This window comes from Bufo gargarizans, unplaced genomic scaffold (assembly GCF_014858855.1).
Source record: "Bufo gargarizans isolate SCDJY-AF-19 unplaced genomic scaffold, ASM1485885v1 original_scaffold_2143_pilon, whole genome shotgun sequence".
Lineage (NCBI taxonomy): Eukaryota > Metazoa > Chordata > Amphibia > Anura > Bufonidae > Bufo > Bufo gargarizans.
The window spans coordinates 250,589-259,522 of record NW_025334660.1 but is presented as its reverse complement, the minus strand read 5'-3'; the positions used below and the strand labels follow the sequence as shown (position 1 = coordinate 259,522).

The following is an 8,934-nucleotide window of genomic DNA, read 5'->3' as shown; positions in this document are numbered from 1 at the left end:
AGAAACTGCAGTTTTAGTAAATGTACGGTACACACTGCACACGTGCCCATTTTTTTGTGTGTTCTCTGGGTGGAGCTGAAATTTTCTGATTTTGGGAATTTTATTAGTAAGTGTGGACAGGGAATGGGCAATTGGTAAAAGGGTCGTGGAATGGTTCTTCATGGAAAAAAGCAAGAATCTCATTTTACCTGGGTATCTAAACTGGTAGCATAATGGGAGGTCCACTTTGATGTCTGCTATGGGGTCCCCTTACTTCTACGTGTACCACTGGGCATGTATGTATGAATATTTACTTATCATAATATGGAAATGCAGTGACGTCACCTCCTGTTGTGTGACATCTCCTACATAATAAGCCAGTGCTGGTGAATCACACATCACCTCCTAGAAGTCACCCAGCAGCCATGAAGACTTTCCTGCTCCTCTTTCTATCACTGGCCTGCTTGTCAGGTGACATTACTAGTACATTAGAAGAAAGATATTACTAGCGCTATGAGGAGATGATTACATGGATGTGACCTTATTCTCTGTATTTTCCAGGTGTCCAGTCTCAAGCACAACTTGTCCAGTCATCAGACCCAGTGGTGATAAAGCCTGGGAATTCCCATAAACTCTCATGTAAAGCGTCTGGATTCACCTTCAGCGGCTTCTGGATGAGCTGGGTCAGACAGACTCCTGGCAGAGGATTACAGTGGGTCTCTGCTATAAGTGGTAGCGGGGGCAGCACAAGCTATGATGATTCTGTTAAAGGACGATTCACAATCTCCACTGACTACAGTAGTAACATGGTATATCTACAAATGGACAATGTGAAGACTGAGGACACTGCCGTCTATTACTGTGCTAGAGAAGCACACTGATAGAAGACAATGTCTGAGTGTGACATAAACTGATGGAAAGATTCATCATGTCCTCACTAGGTGGCAGCATAGATTTTATATGACATTGAAATAATGGAGTCAGGGTCTCAAAAGATCCGGGCCCCAAGCCCCAATGCATATGGCCCAATTCTCTGAGTCTACCATAACCCCCCCACCTTCCCCCACCTGAAAAACACTAGCACTGAAGACATGTTACTGTACTAGCTATACAGCAGCACGTACCTCTCAAATACAGTGCCTCCCATGTGACATCTTCTCTGATGTAGATCATCATCTTTTCCAGTCGGTCCGGACAACTTCTCTCAGCCGCGCCTCGTCTGTGCAGAGTGTGACACACAGACATCTTAGCTTCCTCACTTTTCTGTACCCCCAAATACTATCCTGAAGAAAAATGAGTGCCTCCCATAGTAATGTTACTCCTCATAGTCACACCAATAGTAATTCCTTTCTAGAATGCTCTCATTAGTAATACTGCCCCCTACAGTGATAGTGCTCCCCAAGAGTGCCTCCATTAGTAGAAGAACCCTCCAGTATTAATAATACCCTCACAGAGCCCCCAGTAGAAATAAGGCCCCCCCTATTGTTTCCTCAGTGGTAATAAAGCTCTCTACAGACCCCTCAGTAGTAATAAGGGCCTCTATAGTGCTCTTAGTAGAAATAATGCGGATCTATAAGTCCCTCCTATAGAGGATTTACATTGCCCCCACAGTGCCCCCAGAATTTATACTGCCCCTTACTGTTATAATGCTCACTCTGATGTGCCGCCAGTATATATAATGCATACAGTGCCATGTAAATAACATCATTTCCCTCCTCCGCCATAGAGTCCCATGTAAATACCATCACACCATCTCTCCAGCCCCCTCCAATATACAGTCCCATTATTTCCCTCCCTCCACCATACAGTCCCATGTAAATAACATCACACCATCTCTCCAGCCCCCTCCAGTATACAGTCCCATGTAAATAACATCCCTCTCTATCTATAGCCCCCTCCAAAATACAGTCTCATGTAAATAACATCACCCCCTCCCCAGCCACCTCCAACATTCAGTCCCATGTAAATAACATCACTCCACCCCACTGTCTCATGTAAATAACTTCCCTCTCTTCAGCTCTAACATACAGTTCCAGTTAAATAACTACAACTCCCAGTATTGCTCTGCCTTTCCCTTCCCTTACCTCTCTTCATGCACAGACCTCACAACAGATTCTTCCCAGGACTTCTCTTCACTGCGGATCTGTCCTCTCCTGCACTGGTCACATGATGGTGACATCATCGCAGGTCTTTTTCAGCTACTGCATTATATACTGATCACATGGACTGTGATGTCATCACAGGTCCTTCAGCTCTTGCAGGGCATTAGATTCAATTGTATTGCTGTCCTTAGGATGGCAATACAGTTGGACAGAGGTGGCTATTCCATTAGGCCGCCGCCTAAGGCCTCGCGCTGGTGGGGGCCTCGCTCTGGCTCCCACCCGACACCGCTGCAAGTACAATTATGCCTGTTGCCTGCTGGCTGCTGTGCCCCCCCTCCACCCGTTGCCTGCTAGCTACTGGCTGGCTACTGTGATCCTTATCTTAGGGCCTGCAGCTGCCGGTGACAGGCTGTTAGCAGTGAGTCATGACTCAGAGTCATGATGATAATAACTTACTGGTGCCAGTCTCTGTGCCATCATGAAGGGGGTCAGGGGGACAAATGTACTGTGGGGGGGGATGTGCTGCTGCCAGGCCCATGAGAAATGTGCCATAGAGGGGGGGGGGGGGGCGGTAATACGTGCTGCTGCGCTGCCAGGCCCATGGAGGGGGAGAAATATGCCATGGGGGGGGGGGGGGGGGGGGAGTGCTGCCATGGAGGGATGGAGGGGGGAAGAAATGTGAGACGAAGGGGGTGATGTAAAAAGGAGGGGATGATGTGACATGGAGGTAGAGAAATGTGACATGTATGGAGGGGGAGTAATGGGACATTAAGGCCGGGGGGCATCATTGGGGGCACTTTTTACTGGCACATTATTAGGTGGCACTATGGGGGCACCACATTATTGATGGGCACTATAGGGGCATCTACTGAGGCCACAAAGAAGGGGTATGTTATATGGAGGGCTCTGTACAGTGGCATTTTATACTGGGACACATTATGGTGGGTACTATGGGGAAAAGGGGAGAGGAGTACTATGGGGTCATCTCAGGGGAGCACTAAGAAGGGGTATTTTATGCTTGTAAATTATAGGGAACACTGAGGGCATCTACTGGGGCACTATATAGGGGCATTTTATACTGGTTCATTATGAGGGCACTAGGAGGAAGGGGGGAGAGGAGCACTATGGGGGCATTTACTGGGGCACTATATGGGGTATTTTATACTGGCACATTACGGGGGACACTATGGGGACATTAGCTCAACTGGGGGCATTACAAGGGGGTATTTTTTGCACTGTCACATTATAAGGAAAATTTCTGCTGGGGGGGCATTATGGTGGGCTTTATTACTCCTCCATGGTATGACCCCCTAGTAGCAGCACCAGCCTCTCCCTGCTCTGCTATCCCTCTGCCCCTTCTCCAAATCCTTATTATGAAATCTTTCTCATTACGATAAAGCACAACATCAGCTCCGCCGAGCCCCCGGCCAAAGTGTGGAAGTGGCGACCGAGACCCCCAAGGGCCAAGCCAAGTAATTATAAGTTTTCATGTGAAATATGTTTATGTTATACACATTTAGCATACACTGTGCCACACTACACTAAGTAGTCTGTTCTATAAGCACCACATTGTTTTGTGGCAGTGGACAGAAAATAATCTGGAAGTGTCCCTCCATGTGGCATGATGTATGTGGGCAGTCATTTTTTGAAATTATGACAAGTGCCCTTTTTTTTTTACTTAAAGGGAACCTGTCATGTGGATATTTGATTATAATCTAACTAATTATATACAATCATTAACTACCTTAGATGTATTCACTTACTGGTGTGACAGATGGTTACCTCATAATATACACACAAAGATGCTGCATGCTAATGAGCAGATTTGAGTCCAGCGTATATTTAATTCAGAGCTATAGCCACTCCCCTTCCCCATTGCTGCTGATTCATATGGAAACAAACTGTCATTCAGCAGCAGGTGGGCGGGGAGAGTCAGGAGCTCATAAATATTCATGACTCATCATTATCAGCTGGAGCTTTTCAATACAAGATGTTGGCAGATTGACTGGGTCAATTAAAGAAAGTGACCCAGCATTTTGCTAAGAGAATCAGTCACTTATTTATATTGCCCTTAGTTAGGACACCATAAAACTGGTGACAGGTTCCCTTTAAGTTTGTTACGCTGCTGGAAAATTTGAAACTCATCATTTTTTTATGCTTGGTATTTTAAGTTATTGATATTCTTTCTTGTTAAAGGAAACTGTGGTACTTTAATTGTTATCCCCTATCCGCAGGATAGGATATAAGTCTATGATCGCTGGGACCCGCCCGCGATCTCCTGCCTGGTGCCCAGGTAATCCTCTGACGGATTGCTGTTGACCAAAACCTGAAGCTGTGGTCAACGAGCCCCCTCCATGTATCTCCTTGGGAGAGTCGGAGAAACACGAACACTGTATCTCTGTCTTTCCCATAGAGATGCATGGAGGGGGTGAAGCCTAGCAGAGCCGGCGTTCTGGGCGCTAGGCAGCAGATCGGGGCCGGACCCCCCCCCCCCCCCCCCCCGATCAGACATCTTATCTCCTATCCTGTGGATGTAGGAGAGAAATTGAGTTATTTATTTAAGATATTAGAAACATTTTGCACTTTGTACCTGTTCTGTTCCATGCACTGTTGAGGCAGTATGCTATGCTATATTTTTCTATTTTTTACTGTTTGCATGTTCATCCAAAGAAAGGTGATTTATTCTTAAAATTGTTTACATAGTAATTGCCATATTAAACATGTTAAATACACACATATGTTCTAAGAGTATTTATTTTCCCTTAAAACAATGCTGACAAATGTATTGCACATTTAATAGACAGACCAAGGATACTATACCAAGTGTTTGTAGTTGACCTTTATTATCGCTTGCCATTCTTGTGTTCGTGAGGGCCTCATGTTCGAGATTCACCTAAGGCCTCACAAAGTCTAGAGCCGCCTCTGCAGTTGGATCTATCTGGCAGACAGGACATTTGGAGACCTTGGACAAAACATCAGGGGCCCAGGCCCCGAATGTTTTAACCTAGCAACGTCCCTGCATGGAGTAACAGACTTCAAACAAAAATGGTTAAGAAAGATCACAAATATTGTAAAATAGGAAGAAACAATTTTAATGTTTAGATCTTGCATTAGCTGCATTACTAAATTTCCCATATTAGTGCATAATACATTCCTCTCAGCCATCCTGGATCCCAGATTTCAGCGACCATTCCTAGACCTGTGCGCTCCCCTGCAGACAGGCGTGATGCAGTGACATCATTGCTCATACTGCTCTAAGCATTAACTAATGTACGCCACTGTGTGTGAGGACTAGAGTTGTCATGATACCTAAATTTTATTTGGTTTCGATGCCAAGAAAAAGTATTGCAATACATGATACCACACAAAAAAAATAAAAATAATCAACATTTTCTTTGCATCTGCATTTTCTGACAGCCATAACTTTTTTTATTTTTGATCTACAGAGCTGTATGAGGGCTTGTTTGTTTGCGGGATGAACTGTCGTTATCATTGGTACCATTTTTGGGGTATATACAACTTTTGATCACCAACTTTTGTAGGGGGCAAAGTGACCCCAAAAAAAATGTGATTTGGATGTTTTTATTTATTAATTTTTTTCCGTTACAGCGTTCACCAGAGTGGAACATTTTTTAAAATATTTTAATAGTTGACATTTTCGGATGCAGTGATGCCCGATTTTTTTTTTTTGTGTGTGTTTATATTTTTTATATGTTAATTTGGGGAAGCAGGTTGATTTAAAAACTTTTAATTTTTGTTTTCATTTATTTTTTTTTTTAACTGTTTGCTTAATAACTTTTAGCCTTCTTAGGAGTTAGAACCTGGGATTTTTTGATCCCTTATCCCCTTCACCGTAATATAGATCTAATAAGGTGAATGGGATTTTGATGCGCTCCCTATTGGGAAGACTAGATGGGCCAAATGGTTCTTATCTTCCGACACATTCTATGTTTCTATGTTTCCCTCTTGAGCCTCCTCAGGCCCCAGGCTGTCATGGTAACTAATTTTACTGCAGTGGCTCTGATCGGAAGGCAGAGGTAGCAGCATCCCTCTGCCTTATGCCTCATTCACACGCAGTGTTTTGGTCAGTGATTTCCATCAGCGATTTTGAGCCAAAACCAGGTGCGGCTCTAAACACAAAATAGGTGTGAATCTCCCCTTATATCTTATGTCTGTGGAGGCTCCAATCCTGGTTTTGGCTCACAATCACTGATGGATATCACTGCCCAAAACACTAACATGTGAATGAAGCTTTACCTCACAGATGCCACGATCGCTGTTGAATGCGGCATCTGAGGGTTTAATTGACCAATGTGATCGCCGATTCTGGTCATTATGGCCGGGTGTCTGTTGCATTATACAGCCGGCACCCGCCGCATATGGAGCAGGCTCACCAAAACAGCCGACTCAATATAATTCCCTGCGCATAATGTTGTATATGTACGGCGTTAAAGTGACTTTTGGGGCCTTTGTATGGAGGCCACGGAGGTCATGACTAATCCTAGCATCCAGCAATGCAGGTGTCGTGTCTGAGTCATATATTCCAGTGAAAACCTAGTTTTGATTTCCCTCTCCGTATTGGTCAGCCCCCTTCGGAGAGAGGGGTTAGCTCCTACCTTCAGTGTTAGTTTCTTCAGCATAACATACATTGCAGCTTCAGTCTTTCAAGGTGACAAGAACCATGAAGACGTGGGAACCTCTGCACTCCCTGCATCCAAGGTCCAGATGCCCTCGTCCACCTATGCCTGAGACCCAGCCAGGTACACAGGGCTCATAGGTCAAGAGGCAAGAAGCCTACTAGAATAGATAAATCCAAACAAAAAAGGAAAAACTGCGTTGCTTAGAACAAGTCTAGGTTCAAATTAGAAGTAAAAAAGGAGTGTCTTTATGATGTTATTCCTCAGTATTTGGCGTGGATTATCACAAAGGTCGATGCTCTAATCTCCCATTATCTCTAAACACAGATACATAATTTTTTTCACCATTCCAGTGTTTAAAGTCAATACAAGTCTTCAGTCGGTAGCGCTCGAAAGCTTTTAGGATAATGCCTTTCGCATTTATTTCAAGACTGTCTTCTAAGTAGTATGGGACTATCAGTGGCCATCTATATTGCGAACCAATAATTGCATTTCTCAGTGTCTTCAAAGGAGCAATCGAAGCATCAGGAACTCAGTCGAGATCCAACCACAATCTAGCCAAAGGTCCAAACAGAAGCTATAAACGCGGTCTAAGCTAATCCCCCAAACAATCGAGAATTGGCTTGAGGCTTCTCAATTTTTGCCAGCACCCTCTGTGAGTGTTTCGAGAATTCCCCCCCCCCCCCCCCCATGATCAGGGTATAATGGCGGGACCTTCCATAACCTCAGGTTACCCCTATTGGGAATTGTCCCTAAAAAAATTCCATCTTATCCACCACTTATCTTTCCCAAAAGGGACATAAGTTAATGATGGCATAGATAAAGATGAGTGTAACATTGATTACACTTCTTTTGATAGGGCGCTACTCGTATTAAGGCAAGCTGGTCAAGGAGCATTGATGGCAAAATCCATCATTGAGTCGGCTTTACGTCTCTTGGTGGTTCACCATGAATACTTCCACCGCCTACGCTGTTTTTCCAGGGACACCACTTCAATGATATGAGCTTACCAATGGGATTACCAGTGGGTGGTCTCTGAGGAGTCAGTGAACGAAAGAAAAGACCGGCACTCACTTTATCTTCAAAGGTTTTTTTCTTTTTATTCGCCACGCATAGAAATATTCGGTGACGCGCGTTTCGGCTCTATAGCGAGCCTTTCTCAAACCAATGGCATATAACAAAGTCATACAATACAGGTGATTTAAATAGACCGCCACAGCGGAAATGACATCATGTAGTCATAGTGATTTAGACCAACAAAATAGAAAAAAAAAGAAAAGAGAAAAAGCAAAGGGGGAGGGAACAAGCGAAAAAGGAAAACACAAGGTAACAATTTAACTAATCAGATACACGTGAGAAACAGCCCAATCGCAACAGCATCAATGAGAATGTAGCAATCCTGAATTCTTATGAAGTTCTCTAGATATTCGTACTAGCTTGCAATTCAGATGATGCGGTTGGGGGGTTCCTCACGTTCTCTGTGAAATACAAAAGAATAATAAAGTATAAGTTTAACATACATATAAAAAAACAGACATCTACAGAAAGCTATGGAGATCGTACTCCCGGTTTAACCCCATGGGTTCCAGTGTCTGAAGTGTATGAATCCAATAGGATTCACGCTTCTTTAGCATTTTTAAACGATTACCACCTCTGCGAGGTTGTTGTACCTGCTCAATGATTTGAAAGCGCAATTGCGCAATATTGTGCTTACAGCGATCAAAGTGGTGAGGGACGGGTAGGAGTAAATTATTTTTTCTAATAGTGGACTTATGCTTAGAAAAGCGGTCCTTCATGCGCATGGATGTTTCACCTATATATAACAGTCCACAAGGACACTTAAGTAGATATATGATGAAGCTGCTATTGCATGTGAAAAAGCCTCGAACTGGAAAGCGCTTGCCTGTATGGGGATGCGTAAAATAATCCCCTTTAATAACACTTGAACAGTGTATACACCCTAGACAAGGGAATGTACCCTTTCTAGGAGTTGATAAAGTCTTCTGTCGCTTCTCAGTTTGAGTACTACCCACATCCGCCCTCACCACCATATCGCGAATATTTTTGTTACGTTTATAACACAATAATGGAGGATTTTTAAATTCCTCAATCGAGGGATAAGCCCTAGTCAAGATGGTCCAGTGCTTAGAAAAAATAAATCGACACCTATTGACCCATGGGTGGAACTTAGTGACAAACGGTATACGTGACCCCCT

The 8,934-nt window shown here is 43.9% G+C and overlaps 1 gene segment (V, D, J or C); it reads left to right on the top strand.

Moving 5' to 3' along the window:
• Window positions 1-359: 359 nt before the first annotated feature.
• On the top strand, window positions 360-860 carry LOC122924014. The segment is given in 2 exon segments: window positions 360-450; window positions 541-860. Coding segments are annotated over 2 exon segments (366 nt in total).
• Window positions 861-8,934: the final 8,074 nt, after the last annotated feature.